The following is a 16798-nucleotide window of genomic DNA, read 5'->3' as shown; positions in this document are numbered from 1 at the left end:
TCAGGTTGTTATCTATAAGATGGGGCAGTAATTATATCTTTCATTATTAATATTAGGGCTAACGGGGTTTCCCAGTGATAGAGTTCTTGCCTAGTATACTGTTATCCTTGGTTATCAACTTATCATAGCCTAGAGTCACCTGAGAGAACAAGTTCTCAGTTGAGGAATTGCCTAGATCAGACTAGTCTGTGCAGATGTATATGAGGGATGGTCTTGGCTATAAATGGATGTAGGAGGGCCTGACCTACTGTTCCTGTGGCAGATGGCCCTAGGCTGTAAGAAAAAGCCAGCCTAGCATGAGCCAGGGAGTAAGCCAGCAAGCAGCAGTCCTCTGTGGTTTCTGCTTCAGGTTCTTGCCCTGACTTCCTTCAGTGATGGACTGTGCCCTGGAAGTGTGAGGTGAGATAATCCTTTCCTCTGTAAGTGACTTTTGGTCAGAATGTTTTATCACAGCATCCGGAAGGAAATTAGAGTGCCCAACATTCATGAGACCCTTGGTTCTACCTCTGTGTGGCCCCTTCTCATTAGAAATTATTAAATTAGTATTCATAGAACGTACTTAGCATAGTGTTGGCACACAGTGGCACTGTGATTGTTTGAAGTTGTCTGTGTGTGTGATACAGAGAATGGAAGCTCTGGCTGTGTTGACATGCCTTCAGAGCACAGGTCACAGAGTAGGGCAGACCTGCACTCATACACTAGCTGTGTCCTGGATCATAAGACTGAATCACAGAGGATTAACTGATCTCCTTGACTTCAGCTTCGTCATGCATGGAAAAAGAAAAAATGAATCACAGCACTGTTGAGGGGAGTGGAGGAGAAAGCACACATTTACCTAGAACAGTATTAGACCCATAGTAAACCCTGGGTCCATGACATAAGCACAGTGATAAAGTTTAGACCCATTGTAAACACTGGGTACATGATATAACCACAGTGATAAATTTTAGACCCATAGTAAACACTGGGTCCGTGATATAACCACAGTGATAAATAAGAAGAATGGTGTTGCTGCAGGCAGTGCCAGCCACCTGCAACATCAAGGTCACCAGCAGACAACATCTTATCTCCATCACCACGGGAGATAAGAGGTTCTACCAATGATAACCTTGACACAAATTTTGCATATTCTAAACACATGCAAATTAAATAAAGCTTAAAGTGTAATTGATCAGCCAGCTGTCTGGTAGGAGGATTTTGCTATGCCAATAGTCCCTGAAGCCCAGATACTTTTCGTACTGAAATCTACAACTCTGTGAGTTTCTACTCCCGAGTTGGTGATGAGTCGGGGACAGTGTGCATTGTATGTCCCATCCTTGACAGGCTCCCTTCCCATCACAGTCCATATGTGTACAGTACTGCCACGCAGTTATCCACACAGTATGCAAATCCTTCCTTCCGAACCCATTTGACATCATAAGGGCTGAGTTACATAAGGGGATGTGAACCTCCGTGCCTAGGGAGCACCGCTGAGGAGACTGAGTGTTGTGGGTGGAATGCATCAGGCTTGGCTGGGTTCCAGTACCAGCCTGAGAGGAGCACTTTCATCCTGTCAATCTAAGCTGACAAGAAGTGACCTCCTAGAGTGGGTTGGCTGACACACCCAAGGCCTTGCATACCTACCTGCCAGACCAATGGACATAGATGATGACCTCCCTTAGAAGTACATGGGAAAGAGACATCACCAGGCATACATGTGTTTATTCCTTAGCTGGTATGCACAGGACTCAGTGTATCTTATGCATCAAGAAAATCAGCAGACTTGAAAGGCTTTTACTTTCAATAGAGTTTTACCTCAGTTGTAGGTGAAAAGAGACAACACACAGAAAGTCATTTGAAAATATGTAACCAATGAGTCCATTCCGTGCAAGAGACTTTGTGGAAATGGATGGGGTCAGTAGTCAAGAACACACCTTGGAGTCAGTGGAGGTGGCTGAGTGCATAAAACATGAGCCACTCACATATGAGGACCAGAGTTCAGATCTCCAGAACCCATATAAATGTCTGGCAGGCATAGCAGCCAAGCATGACCCTAATACTCAGGAGGCAGAGACGGGATCCCTGGCCCAAGCTCAGTCAGTGACCTCTAGTTTCAAAGGGAGAGATCTTGCCTCAACATTTAAGATAGAGGGTGACCAAGGAAGACACCTCTGGCCTCTACATGTGTGTGTGTGTGCGCACACACACACACACACACACACACACACACACACACACACACCTGCACACACACACACACACACACAAATTTTAAACATAGCATCTATATCTGAATATTAGCAAGTTGTCTGCAATTGTTCATTCATCCATCTACTAAAAATACTGTATAATCATTGTGCAAATCCCCACAGGAGTTGTAAAGAATAATGCAGCCTTTATAAGGGGCAAGGCATTGTATATGTCACTCATTTCTCTATCTCAGAGCTTGGCCCACAGGGTACAGATAGTCATGGAAGGATCAGATATGTCATGTTATTGAATGCTCAGTGCTTAGAACTGTGAGTCATTGATGGAGTTCCTAGCTTGACCTTGGACTCTGACTTATGAAATGAGAGCAGTGTGAAATCCTGAAGCTATCTGTTGGTTAGTATGTCCTTCTGCTTCACAGGACCTGCAATTTACCTTTGCCGTTTCTAGTAAAAGGCCTACTTACCCATTTCCTCTGGGCCTTGGGTAGCCCATGCCCTGAGCAATCTTAAGCTGTATGAAGTTGTTCACACAAGTGGCTAGGACAATGGTGACACTCTGAAGAGCATGTCTGTGACATCCTGACACTGATTCTGGAGATGCTACCATCTCTGGCTTCTCTGAGGCTTTGTAGCCACACAACACACTTACATCTTGTTAGCCTCCCTCCATTTCCATTGTCTTCAAAGAACCCACACTAGCAAAGCCTGTGTCTTAGATAGAACTTCTGCAGACACAGGAGTGTGATTTTTAGTGGAAAGGCTTTGGAGGGGAAGAGACCAGGAGGCAAGAGGGCTACCCAGCCTAGAACCTGCAAATGGCCAGACACACTGTGACTCTTGAACTCAAGAGCCTCCTAGGCTGGACACTTGCTGTATGTAAGTCATGTGTGCCCATTCCCATTTTCAAACTCCCTTTGACTCAGGACAGCCTTTCCATCCACAGTGTCTCTTGTCCTATAGCTTGCACTATACAGTCATAGAGTTGGAAGACTGTGAAATGAGCTAGAGCTGACCTTCTCAAACTAGAGCGAGAATGCTGCAGATTCCCACGTCACACATTAAGTACCCTAGACCTTGAAGAGCATTAATCTTTTAGCCCTGCACACAGGTACAAGCTTGCCTTCTCTCCATCCTCATCCTAGCTACTCCACTCTTTCTCTATATCAGGGGCACAGAGTCATCTTCCATCTCTCTCCACACACACACACATCCCTGAGGATAAAACCCAGGGTCTGCACATGCTATGCAGGTGCATGCCACCTCTCTCCTCTACACACACACACACACACACACACACACACACACATATCTAATGATGGAGTCAGGGTCTCACACATGTAAGTGTGCATGTGTGTGTGTGTGTATTCTATATCCATCTATCTCCACAGACACACTAATCTGATGATGGAGACAGGATCTCACACATGCAAGTGCACTTATCTATCTATCTATCTATCTATCTATCTATCTATCTATCTGTCATTTATCTGTATCTATTTCTATTTCTGTCTGTATCTCTATCTATACACACACACACACACACACACACACACACACACACACACACACACATACATCTGAGGATGGAGCCAGTGTCTTATACATGCTAGGCAAGTACAGCACCACTGAGCTCCAGCTCAGACCTTTCTTGCACTTTCTTATTATCTTATATTTTCTCCCTACATTTAGCATCAGTCACACCTTGTTGCTGAGCCCTGTTCAGGTCTTCTGCCCCTCTGCATGCAGCTTCTCCTCTGGCCCTTTGCCTAACCAGCTCTTCACCGTGATCATTTTTCAACTCAGTCACGGCTACTATAGAGAGGGGCTCCTTGACCACCTGCTAGAAGCAGCCTGGCCACCCTCTCCTGGTCTCATTGTATTTTCTTTCTAACACCTGCAGTATCCGGAATGATCCTCTATTTTTGTGGTAGCTTTCTCTCCTTTTGGAGCATAGGCTCCATGACAGTGGAGATTGTGTATTCAGTGCTCATCCCTGTGCTGTGGTTGCTGGTTTAGGATAAGAGGCTGAGAACAAGACTGTCATTGCCTCAAGGACAAACTGTTACTAACCTAGATAAGCCTATGGCACTGAAACACTGCCCTGCTGTTCACACAGAATGATGACCCCCATAAAGACAGCCCTCAAGATGCCTCTGTGTAGAGCATCTCCACTGACTCGCCCACTGCAGGGGAGCACACTGTATCTAATCAACTCTCCACTTCTTCCCTTTGCTATCCGGTGACTCTTTCACCACTTGCATCGCTGACCTGTCACAGCCTGCTGGAATCTGGCACCTACTTTCTGCCCAACACATATTACAAGTCTGGTGGACATTTGTCAGATGAGCAAACTGAAGAAGAAGTAGAAGATTCTTTTCTGTAGAGCTACATACACACCTCCAATGAATAGGAAAGCTCTAATGGAGGGAGGGAAGAAGGAAAAGAGGGAGAGGAGAGAAAGAGAGAAGAAGGGGCAGGAGAAAGAGGAAAGGAAGGAAGAGATGGAGGGAAGGAGGAACGAAGGCAGGGAGAGAGATGAGATGGAGGGAGGACAGGATGGGGATGAGATGAAGGTGTGAAGGAGGGAGGGGAGAAGGACCCCATCATCCAGATGTTTCTAGTACAGCTCAGGATGGAGAGCAATTAGCGCCCAGTCAGCTTCTCTCTGGGGACATTTCCGAGCCCCACTAAGTTCCGAAACAGCCCTGGCTCCTCAGTTAGTCTTTCCCTCCCCTTGTTTTCAGCAAGACATCCACACAGTGAATGTAGATCCCACAACCAGTGAACCTGGCCTTCTTCTAATTCTCATCCTCATATGCACAGTCACATCTCATTGGCCCCCTGGGCCTAGTCAGCAGTACTCCAGCTGGACAGTAAATGCTCAGAGCTGCTCAGAGGAGGATGGGCTCTTAGGCCTGGGTGAAGAGAAATGCCAACAAGCTGAGGGAAGAAATACTGGCACAGAGCAGGTGGCTTAGCTTGACCTCTTCCTGAGAGGCCCTGGGTACTGAGGTCCCTGTCCACCTCCAGTGCTGTGCCATATCCTGTACCCCAGTCGGCTTCACCCTCTGCAGTTGCTCTATGCTCCCCCTGGCACACAGCAGGTGGATGAACTGCTACTCTACCTGGACAGGCAGCATACATCCTGGCCTGTGGCCAGCACTCAGTCAGCACTGGCTGTCGTGGCAAGTGGGACCATTTGCTCATCAGTGGCTGGCTCTTTATTGCCACCTCAGGCTCCTCCATGACTCCCCTTGACCTGGGACCTGCTGAAGTCATTAAGAATCCCCAGGAAGCCTAGAAACACGCATGTCTTGGGTCATCACAATATCTCAATCTTCTGGCAACGGTAAATATCGGTTGGCTGTATCATAGAACTGGTGAGGGTTAGCTCGTTAAATGACCAAGACACCCCAAATGTGTCTCAGAATCCTAAGTGAGTGTGGTTTCATTTAGAGGGAACGGGAACAAGTATATGCATGATAGTAATACTGCATGGGTCAGGATTGAAGCCAGAGCATGGCGGAGGTGGGGAGGCGGGGGGATGACTGTCCTCTGAGTGACAGACATAAAGCATATTTAGAGTTCAATGAGAGTCCCACCTAATAGGGTAGAGTTGTTCAGGTGTGTGTGTGTGTGTGTGTGTGTGTGTGTGTGTGTGTGTGTGTGTGTGTGTGTGTGTTTCAGGGGGTGAGTATCTAAATATCCTCCCCCATATGTATATGTTGTAGCTCCCTCCCCCAAAATGAAGCTGTCCCCGTCACCTCATTATCCAGTATTTACCATGAGGCTGACACATTTCCAGGGACGGAAGCCAGGAGCTAAGGAGAAATGTCAGCCAGAGAAGCCCTAAAGGAAGTGACAGTTACAAAGCCGCTAATACAGGGGGTTCCCTCCCATGCAGGGAGCTGCCAGCGACAGTGGCCAGGCCAGGAGATTTATTGATACTAAGTGGATGGTGCTGTGACCTGGAGTGACTATCAAAGGGCTCCGGTGAGCAGAAGCTGGCCCGGGCTGCCACACTGAGCAGCTTGGGGGCTTTCCTGCCCTGTGTCTCCCAGAAGGAGAGTCCTGGCCTCAATTCTCACTTCCTCCGGTTGTTGGGTTTGCTCTTCTGCCAACCGTCCTAGAGGCAGGGGCCCTAGCACTGGACACAGCAACAGGATCCCAGAGCCCCATGGCCCCATCTCTGTCTTTCAGGGCCTTTGTGCCTACCATTCCTTACCCCTGGAATATGCTTTGTATACAGTGACTGCAGCTAACACCCCATTTTGGTTGATGTCTCCTTATATATCTCTAGTGACTCTCTCTCTCTCTCTCCCTCTCTCTCTCTCTCTCTCTCTCTCTCTCTGTGTGTGTGTGTGTGTGTGTGTGTGTGTGTGTGTGTGTGTGTGTGTGTTCACCTGTGCATACCTAGACCAGAGGTTGATATCGTTAAGTGTCTTCCTCAATCTCTCTGCATCTCATTTTTTGAGACAGTCTTTCACTGTATCTTGAGTTCACTGATTCACTGGCACTGGATGCCAGCAAGTCCCCGGGGATCCTTTGGTTCCCTGTCCTTGACTCCCTAAGGTTAGTGTTGCATGTGCACACGACCATACCAGGATTTTTATGTGAGTCCTGGTGGCTTAAACTCACTGTGGTGCATGGCGAACACTTTACCCACTCAGCCTCCTCTTGAGGCTGAAGACAGATGTCCCCACCTGAACAACAGACCCATCCTTGATAGACACCAAGACTGAATTGTCATTATAACTGTTTCCTAGTAACTGTCCTTATCTTCTGCTGTCACGGTGTTTATCATTGAAGCTGGGGTCCTGCCAAGCTCACCAGCCCATCTCTAGTGTCCTGTAGGTGCCTCATGAGGAGCAGAAGCTGGCTGTTTAGAAGCAAACAAATGGGCCAATGGGCACATTTGTGGGAAGAGAAAAGAGTGCATGTATGTGTGTAAACATATATGATCTCCCCAGGATGGAGGGGACATAAAATAATACCAAGATCACACCGTGGTGAATAAATACATATATAGGTAGAGATAGGTTGATGCAGATTAAAGACAGAGGTTAATGGATGTAGATGATGAGAGAGAGGGGGAGAGAGAGGGGGAGAGAGGGGGGGGGAGAGAGAGAGGGGAGAGAGAGAGAGAGAGAGAGCCCTGTGAGATCCATACACAGGGCTCTAATGCAGCAATGCCTTTTTACCTGGCCAGAGGAAGAGCCCTTGAAAGAACTTTTCAGAATCTGAAGCTGACCTGTGGACCAGTCTATGCCTTCCCCTCATTGCAGAATGTTGGGAATTTGGGTTCTGTAGCCAGAGTGGCAGAACTCAGGTCCAAACTTCGCTGCGTGCTGGTCACTAGTCTGTAATTTCCACTGTGGGCTAAAGAGAGTCAGTGTGAAGAGACGTTCTTGGCCCTGGATCCAATGTGGTCCAATGCCAGCACACACTGATGACCACCAGAAGGCACTGTGCTTCCTAGGTGTGCCTATGTTGAAGACCCCACACACGGTCCAGCCTGCTGTGAGTCTGTGTTGGGATTCTGTACTTCAGTCAGTACACATTGGGGGCCCTATTCTGCTTGGGAACACTCTTGCACCATCACCCCTGCTGGTCACATCCAGGAATCAGGAATGTGTTCTCCAACCCCAAATCCCCTTCTATTTGCCTTAGACCTCATCTATCCTCTGCTAAAGAGCTAACTCACACCCAAGGTCAAACAATGTATCTTAAATAAAACTCTAGACTCCACGGGCTCTGGACTTAGTGCCAGCACTCCTTCCTGTGAAATTGAAAGACTCTGAGGCTCCACCATCTTCTAAGACTGAAGAGCTGCAAAGGGGCTTCCTGAATGCCTGAGCTTCGAACAGCTCCAACGTTGAATCAGTGAATATTTTCCAGTCAATTTGACCAGACTCTGGAATGCTGGGGCCTGAAGGAGTTGAACATGGTGGAGTCTAAACCATTATTCCACAGCTGAGAAAACTCCCAGAAGAAGGTTGAAGTTGCTCAAGGTCACTCAAGCTCTTTGTAATGATGAAAGGGAAGAGATAACCCTCTGGGTCTTCTGCCATCTAGTCTAGTTCTTTCTCTATGGAGCTCTTTTCTCTGCTCTGACTAGTTATTTTGACAGATCCAAGGCCATGCATCTCCTCTCTCCATCTCCCTCTCTCCCCCCCCCCCGTTCCCTCTTTCCCTCTCCTCCTTCCTACCTCTCTCCCTTCCCTCGCCCTCTCTCCCTCTCTTTTTCTTCCTCCTAGGGTTTAGTTGAAGCAAGGAAGCACACCAAAGTAAGAAGATGGAGCTCAGTGACTACAGGGCAGGGCCCACCCAAGTAAATGAGCTAGGCCATCCCCCACATTGCATCCTTTTAGGGAGCTGTAGGAAAATACTCCCTCTTAGTCTAAAGGATAGAGCACCCACTTTAATGAAAGAGAGATTTGCTAAAGGAAAAATAGGAGGTTATCTGAGAAGGAAGTTTGTGGCCTGCTATGTCTAAGGATTTAGGCAGAACCATCTCCCTCCCCACATCCCTCCTTCCCCTCCTCTACTTCTAAAGTTCTAGCAAAATAAAAATGCCACAGCCACTAGGACCCCCAAGACCTGGCTGAAGTGTGAAGGCACAAGGTGGTGTGGGGTAATGGGTCTGGAAGCTGGATTTTCATGCCACAGGACAGTATTTCACTGTCCCAAGGGGAGAGAAGGGATCCTAAAAATACCATGGAGCATATTACAATATTTTAACAGGGTTTATGTGCTCCCTGTGCACCCCCACCCCTGGAAGATGGATTGTGCATTTTTGACAAATCTATATTTAACATGGGTGGATAATATACAACGCAAGCTCCCTGGTAAAAAAATCCATACTTATGGAAAGCCTGAGTCTAGTAATTACAATAGACATTTAAAGACAGTACCTATTGTGGGCTGTGCACAGAAAGTGAGTCTCATTAGGCAGAAAGAGAACATAGTTTAAGTGGAGGAGCCTAAGGAGCCACCTCAGAAAGAAGCGACAGAGAAGGAGGTCCAGGAGACCAGCTCCTTCCACTACCTGCTCCGAGTCACGTGAACTTTCCCTGAGCATCCAGCATGCACTCCTTCATCAAGTATTTATTAAGCACCTATGGTGTTCCAAGCACTCTGCTGGCTCTGGAACACAAACAATTATTCCATTCCGAGAATCTGCATGGAACAAAATAGCTACAGATGTGCACAGCAGCCCTGGCTCTTAAGGACTGAACGGAAGCCAGGGAAGTGATGGGCCGCTGGTGGGGAGGGAGGGGTGAAGGCTGCTTGGGAAAGTCAGACAAGCCCACAAAGGACTGTGGAGAAGGATCACTCTGCTGAGAGGAGAGGAACAGTGCTGCAGGCCAGAAAGGAACAGAGAGAGCAAAGTCCCTAAGACAAAACCCTCTGGACTGGAGCTGCAGAGTGACAGCCAGGATGGCCAATCAGGGAGTGAGGAGATTGAGCAAGGCAGGAAAGGTCAACAGGGCAGTTTTTCAGACTCGGTGTCCTGGTCAGATACCCAGGGACTTTTGCCGTGTGCAGTGGGAATCTCAGAACTAAAAGGAAGTGAAATAATGTATATTGTTTCATTTTGGTTTGTTTAATAAATTTCCTTAGCTTCAGGGAGAGAATGGATTCCACTGCTAAAAAAACAAATGCAGTGCTGCCTCTTATCTACCCTAGATTTAAAACTGTATGTAGACGTGTGCATGTGTGTGTGTGTGTGTGTGTGTGTGTGTGTGTGTGTGTGTACATGTGCACATGGCGGCAGAAGGGGGACCACGCAGGGAAGGAAGGAATCTCATGAGAGGACAGGAAAACAGGAAGGAGAAAGGCTTCTATCATGCTTTGTCTCTCAAAGACTCGGGATTCAAAATGTGCGCATGGGGGCTGTTTAGTGAGAGTACGGGGACCAGTGGGAAGAGCAAGAGAAGAAGAGAGGGCACTGAGGGGGAAGGTGCATATGAGTAAAGTACAATAATACACACGTATGAGAATGCCAGTGTAATAAAGCCCACTCTTTTCTACACTAAATTTAATTAGAAAAAAAAATTCTTGGAGTCATCATAGAATATCCAAAAAGCTTCAAACATTTCCTAAGAATTATAGAGCATGTAAATGATGGATATTAATTTAAAATACCAAACAGCATAAAGTTCAGGCCATGATTATCACTGTCAGCTCTCAGGACAGTCACGGGGCAGGTTAGAGTAGGCATCCATGATGTTTTGGTCTAGATGAAGATCTGTCGGTCTGTGGACAAGTTACCTTGAGGGAGATATGAAGCAAGGAGTTGGGGCAGGGTGGGGGGAACCTAGGAGGAGGTGGAGTGTGGGTGTCAGGGATGAAGATGACTGCAGTACAATATATTCATGTGTGAAATTCTCAAAGAATAAAACATATTAACAATAATAATAATTCTTTAGGAATGTTTTTGAAGACTCAACAGGTTAGTGTGCACTGAAGGGCTCTTCTCGTGATGAAGTAAGGGATGTCCCTCGCTGAGGTGACTGTGAACTCTCCATCCTGTATCAGATAGAAAAGTGAAGTTTACAGACTGATGGGCAGCTTGGTCCCACGCCCTTGGTCTTGTTCCCATCACATTCTAATCTAAGCCGGAATGTAATCACCCAAAAGCCAGCATTCGTCCCTTCCGGGGTCCTATGGAATGGATGCTGTGGGAGCAGGTGCCAGGCTAAGCTGTTGTTGTGGCTGATACTCTGGAAGGCCTGGAAATCCCCTAGCAAAATGTAGGATTGCAACACAAACTTCAGCAGAAGGCATACTCTGAGAGGACGAGCGAGGTGGAGAAAACCAAAGCTTGTGTTCCTAAACCCGTGTCAGTAGCAATGGTAGGCTGCCGCCCTTCCTATAGCCGTTTTTAAGCTTTGCCTTAAAGTCAGGAACAAAGAAGTGAAAGGTGGCCACACAGTCAACATATCTACCCACCTTGGGTTTGACCTAGAACACATATATAGCATGAACATGTCTGTTAACTGTGTGTGTGCATATGTTTGTAAGCACGCACTCTTGGAAGTCTGAAGACCACCTCAGATGCTCGTACCTTCTGTCTTGCTTGGGACAGGTTTTTGTTGTTGTTGTTTGCCAGTGTACACAGTCTAGCTGGCCCAAGAGATTCCAGCCACTCTCCTGTCCCCACCTCCCATCTAACCATAAAGTCAGTGAGATTGCAGGCACACGTACTACTGTGCCCAGCTTTCCATGTTGTAAGCGTTCAAATCCCTGTCTTCCCTCACTCTTTAATGGTCTGCATTTTACTCACCAAGCTGTCTCCCCAGCACAAATTCACTCCCAATCCTTGGTTTCAATTCACCCTCTAAAAAGTGGCCCTGTCATTCTTTTCTTAACGTGGCCATTGTAGTGACAAGAAGAGTCAATTATGTGAAAGTGCTTTGCTGTATGGCTACTGTAATCAATAATCACGATACCGCCGATCTATAACAGGCATCTGATAAACATTGGCTGTAGACAGATGGATGAGGGTTTGCACAAATAAAGTGTGAACAGAATGGGAAGATCAATGGACTGATGAACAGATTGGAATGTGAAGGCATGGGAGGAGGGCTGATTGGTAGGGTGGATGGCTGGATAGCAGATGGCCATTTGTTTATAGAATCTTCTATTTATTAATTGGGGGAGGTATGCATGTATATATATATGTGTGTATGCAGGTGTGTGAACCTATGTGCACATGTTCAGAGGCCAAGGGAGAATATTGGGGGTCATCATCTGTTGCTCTTTACCTTACTCCCTTCATATAAAGGCCTCTCACTGAGCCTAAAGGTTACTGCTTTTGGCTGGGCTGGTGGCCAGCAAGATCCATGGATTTTTTTCATGTCTCTACACCTCAGTGCTGGGGTTACAGGTATGCAGTTATGCCTGGCTGTTTTCATTGGTGCTGGGATCTGAACTCAGGTCTTCATGGTGTGCAGCAAGCGCTCTTATCCAGCAAGAAGCTCCCCAGCCCCCACTAACCTTTCTTATCTTCTTTTCTAGTCTGTTCCCAGTTCTCCAAAGGAGTCTATGCCATCTTTGGGTTTTATGAACGAAGGACTGTCAACATGCTGACCTCCTTCTGTGGGGCCCTCCATGTGTGCTTCATTACTCCAAGTTTTCCCGTTGACACATCCAATCAGTTCGTCCTTCAGCTGCGCCCAGAACTACAGGAAGCTCTCATTAGCATCATCGACCATTACAAGTGGCAGACCTTTGTCTACATTTACGATGCTGACCGGGGTAAGCTAAGGGTTAAGGAAAGGAGATTGTTGGGGGACGGAGAAAAATCGCCAGCAGGAAGAATGATGCTTCTCTGTCTCCGTATAGCTCATGGGGAAGCAAGCCAGGTGCTTTGTTTGTGTGCAGTGATTCCTTGGTTCCCAGTGTTTAACTCAGAGTGTGAAAATATCTCCTCTGAGAGAGCTGTTCTCTAAGCCATCAAGCCATTCTACCATTCACCAAGCTCTCACATCTCGCAAGTCCAAGGTCTTCAGCAAAGTGGATCACAGCTCACAGTATTATTAATAGAGCCGAGAGCAGACCAAGATCTGAATCCCAGGTTCCCTCCTCACCAGCCCTGTGACTTTGGGCAGGTTCTTGACCTATCAGTTTCACCACTTGTATAGTGAGTCAAATTCTCCATGCCTTCATTCCCTCATGTCTGGAATGAAGATGAGTTGTCACTGCCTCAAGAATGTGTTCGGAAGATTTAATGAGATAATGACTGAAACATGTTTGTTTACTACCTACAATAAATATTATCCTCAATATGTGTTATCTGCTGTCACCATCATCTTCACCATCAACAGTAGCAGCACCATCAGTCACCACTGTCATCACCATCACTATCACCATGGTCACCACCATCATCACTATCATCCCATCATCATCGTCATTATTATCATCATCAACATTACTACCACTACTACCATGATCATGAACATCATCATCACTTCTACCATCATCACCATCATCACGGTCAACTGTCGTCATAACACCCGCCACTGTCAACATTATCACCATCATCATTGCCATCACTGCCAATACCATCATCATCATTATCACTATCAACGTTCTCATCTTCACCACAGCCATCACAATTATTATCAGTGTCATCACTCTCATCTTCATTACCACCACCACCATCATAACTATTATTAACATCATCATATTGATAATCATCATCGCCGTCATCATCACCATCATCTTGACCATCATCACTGTCATCACATTACCACCAGCAGCACCATCATCATCATCACTACCATCATCACCACCCTCATCATCACTATTATCATGTGATATCCACACCCTCACTGTAATCATCACCATCACTATCATCCATCATTACTGTCTACACCACCATCATCACCATCAACAACACCATCATCATCATCATCAACAACACCACCATCATCATCATCATCATCATCATCATCATCCTTCTACTAGGTGCTTTTTTAATCCTGCTCTCTTTTAATTTTGCAGTCACATTTCCCAATTGCTTCCCATACTTTTTATTCTCTGTAGCTTCTTTGTCCTGGGGTGCATCTATTTATCACATCTCCCTCTATGGTCCTCAGCTTCTTTTGCATTTCATCCTATTTTCTCTGTTCACTCATCATCTAACAGGAACTCTTCTTTCTGACCCCTATGGTGTGTGCTTGCCCTGCCCTGCCTTCTTCTTATGCATGGCCCAGTCCTGTAAGAACACTGTCATTGCTAGTGTAAAAAAGATAAATGGACTTGAAAGCCTAGACCCTCAGAGAAACTTAGAGACTTTAGACAGGAGGGTGGCTGATTTAGATGGTTTTGCAGGCAGAGGGAAAGGTGCTGTTGTTCAGATTGGAAGGTACTGGAAAGGAGACAGCAGAAGCTTCCATTTCTTTCTGTTTTCTTTGATCTCCTCTTGTCTCTCCCTATTTTGATGACTTCCCTTCTCAGACAGCATCCACGGTATGGGCCATCTGCCAACAGTCCCTTTCAGAACAACCTTGGCCATAATAAAGGCTTAAGTTGGAAGCGGCAACTCCAGAAAAAACATAATATACCCACAGAAAAAGTTTCTTAGGTTGACAGAAGAACTCACACTCTGCAAAGGACTGTGTCCACCTCAAAACCCAGAGCCCTGAGCTCTGCAGTTGTCTGGATGTGTGATCATGGACTAATGAGCTTTGGTGTCCATCTTCAAAATAGGGATCAGAATAAGACTGACCCCCTAGAACCCATTGAGCTAAGAGAGGAAAGCCAGCAAAATAGTGCCAAACACACAGTGAAGGTTCAGCAAATATGGAGCTCACTCACACAATACAACTGGAAATGAAACAAAGTGGAAAATCAGACCACAATCAATCTAGAGATGCTTCCTGGGGCCTGATGCCATATCGGTCACTGTAGAAAAAATTCATGAAATTACTAAGAATCAGACATGGAATGCATACAAAAGATTAATTTGTAATATGCCAGCAAAGCAGCTGTCTGTGACAGGCACAATAAAGACCTACTTCCACCACCTCCATGGCCCTTTCCTGTCTCTGGAGGTGGAAAATGTGTGAATGCTATTGCCAAAGGGGGGTTAAGAGTACAGAGCAGTGAGGGCTGCTGATTAGCTGACCTTTGAAAACAAAGGTTGTTCCAAATGACCCCACTGGACATGGTACAATCTCAAAGGTCTTTACCTGTGAGAGTGGGAGCCAGAAGACTTGGTGTCAGATTGGGTGAGGAAGCCCAGGCCGTTGTTGCTGGTTTTGAAGATGAAAAGGGCCCTATGCTAAAGGACCTGAGCAGAGAGAGCAGACAAATGTGACCTGGAGAGACAGGAGAATGGATCCTCTCCCAGAGCACTAAGAGAGTCACCAACCCTGCCAACAGCATGGCCCTGGCTAAGTTTGGGGTCCTTAACTGGGCAAAAGCAAATAAGGGCACCTTGGGGTCTGAGAGGAGAACGCAGTCGTGCTGAGAGACAGACTCCGCACACAGTCAACCTTAATCAACACGTAGTGGTGAGATACAGAACACCTACTGTGTGACGACATATTAACTATTGGAGCCATATCCAAATTTCACAAATTTGACTCATTAGCTATCTTTAGCTACTAGGTTGGCCTGTTCTATAAACAATGACTCAATTTCCCTGTATTGGTTCCTTTTCTGCTGCTGTGATGAAATGCCCTGACAAAGCATCTTCAGGAAGAAAGGGTTTATTCTGGTTCCCAGTTCCGGAGGGACAGATAGTCAGTCCGTCATGGTGGTCCAGCAGGTGCAGGAAGCTGGGCTTGATTGCATTGCATGTGCGCACAGGAAGCAGAGAAAGAAAGAACAGGAAACAAAGAAAGAGAGAACAGGAAACGGGACCACGCTGTAAAACCTGACTGCCTATACCCCTCCCCCGGTGGCATACTGCCTCTACTAAGATTCCACATTCCACCTTCTTAGGATTCAGTAACCTCCCCAAACAGCACCGCTAACTGGGGACCTAGGAAGTATTCCTATACATGATCCTATCTGGGACTCTTCTCATTCCAAGTACAGCTGTTCCCAAATAATAACAGTTACCATTTAGAAAACCCTTAAGGTATCAGACCAGCCCACACCCGACATTCCTATCTAGTAATCCACAGAGCACTGTGAGGCAGGTCCTCTTTACCTTCGGAAAAAAATCAAAGTTCAGACAGGCAAGTAAGCCAATCAAAGTAAGTCAGCTTTTATTTTGGACCTGAGCCTTTTGAGGGGTTTTTAATCAAAAGTTCTTCTTATTGTCTGTCATGCCCTGTAAACAGAATACCAAAAATAGACCAGGTGCTTACCTCTGCAGCCTTGGGACACACAGCAGGAACTGAGCTTGCTACAGGAATAGGGTGGCGGACAGCAGTGATCACCTAGGGAAGTAGATGCGAACAGTAGTGAGTGCGCGGGGAGAGTGGGTGTAGACAGCCCCACAAGTCCTGCGGAAGTGGATACAGATGGATAGCTAAATGTGCCCGGTGGAAGTAGGGGTGCACTGCATCAAGCGCAGGCAGCAGGGGATGTCACCTGCAAAGGCTGACGCTGCCATGTCTCTGTCCGCCCCTCCGCTGCAGGCCTGTCAGTCCTGCAGAGAGTCTTGGATACAGCTGCAGAGAAGAACTGGCAGGTGACGGCTGTCAACATCCTGACAACCACAGAGGAAGGATACAGGATGCTCTTTCAGGACCTGGAGAAGAAAAAGGAGAGGCTGGTGGTGGTGGACTGTGAATCAGAACGCCTCAACGCCATCCTGGGCCAGGTACTGAAGGGCAGCAAGGGGCACAAACGGGTGTTGGGGATAATTCAGGAGATGATGAGTGTGCTTCTGCTGTGGGTGTCAGAAAGTGGGGGGGTCCAAAGAGGGCTCCTGAGGAGGTGAGACTTGATGCCTTCCACTTTACATTCTGTGAGGCCTAAACTTTCTATCTGAGACTTGATAGAGTAGCAAAGCTCATGGGAGCCTTGATAAGACCCTTCAAGGGGTCCTCACACCGACTGACCCAAAACTTACTTCTTGGGCTCCTCTTTACCGTTAAAATCAAATTGCATCGTCTCTTAGAGCTTGCAGAGTCCAGGCTGCA

The 16798-nt window shown here is 46.8% G+C and overlaps 1 protein-coding gene across 2 annotated transcripts in view; it reads left to right on the top strand.

Annotated features, from left to right (window-relative positions):
- Gria1 (glutamate ionotropic receptor AMPA type subunit 1) overlaps nucleotides 1–16798 on the top strand; it is a 324275-nt gene that overhangs the window by 155344 nt on the left and 152133 nt on the right. For both annotated transcript variants that reach the window (XM_052757604.1, XM_052757603.1), the window contains exons 3-4: nucleotides 12213–12452; nucleotides 16292–16476. In XM_052757604.1, coding sequence (XP_052613564.1) covers nucleotides 12213–12452; nucleotides 16292–16476 — 425 coding nt within the window. The remainder of the gene's footprint in view (nucleotides 1–12212; nucleotides 12453–16291; nucleotides 16477–16798) is intronic.

Source organism: Peromyscus californicus, unplaced genomic scaffold (genome assembly GCF_007827085.1).
Source record: "Peromyscus californicus insignis strain IS unplaced genomic scaffold, ASM782708v3 Scaffold_3__1_contigs__length_106647218, whole genome shotgun sequence".
Classification (NCBI taxonomy): domain Eukaryota; kingdom Metazoa; phylum Chordata; class Mammalia; order Rodentia; family Cricetidae; genus Peromyscus; species Peromyscus californicus.
Note: the sequence above shows the minus strand (reverse complement) of the source record. Positions and strands in the feature narration are given on the sequence as shown.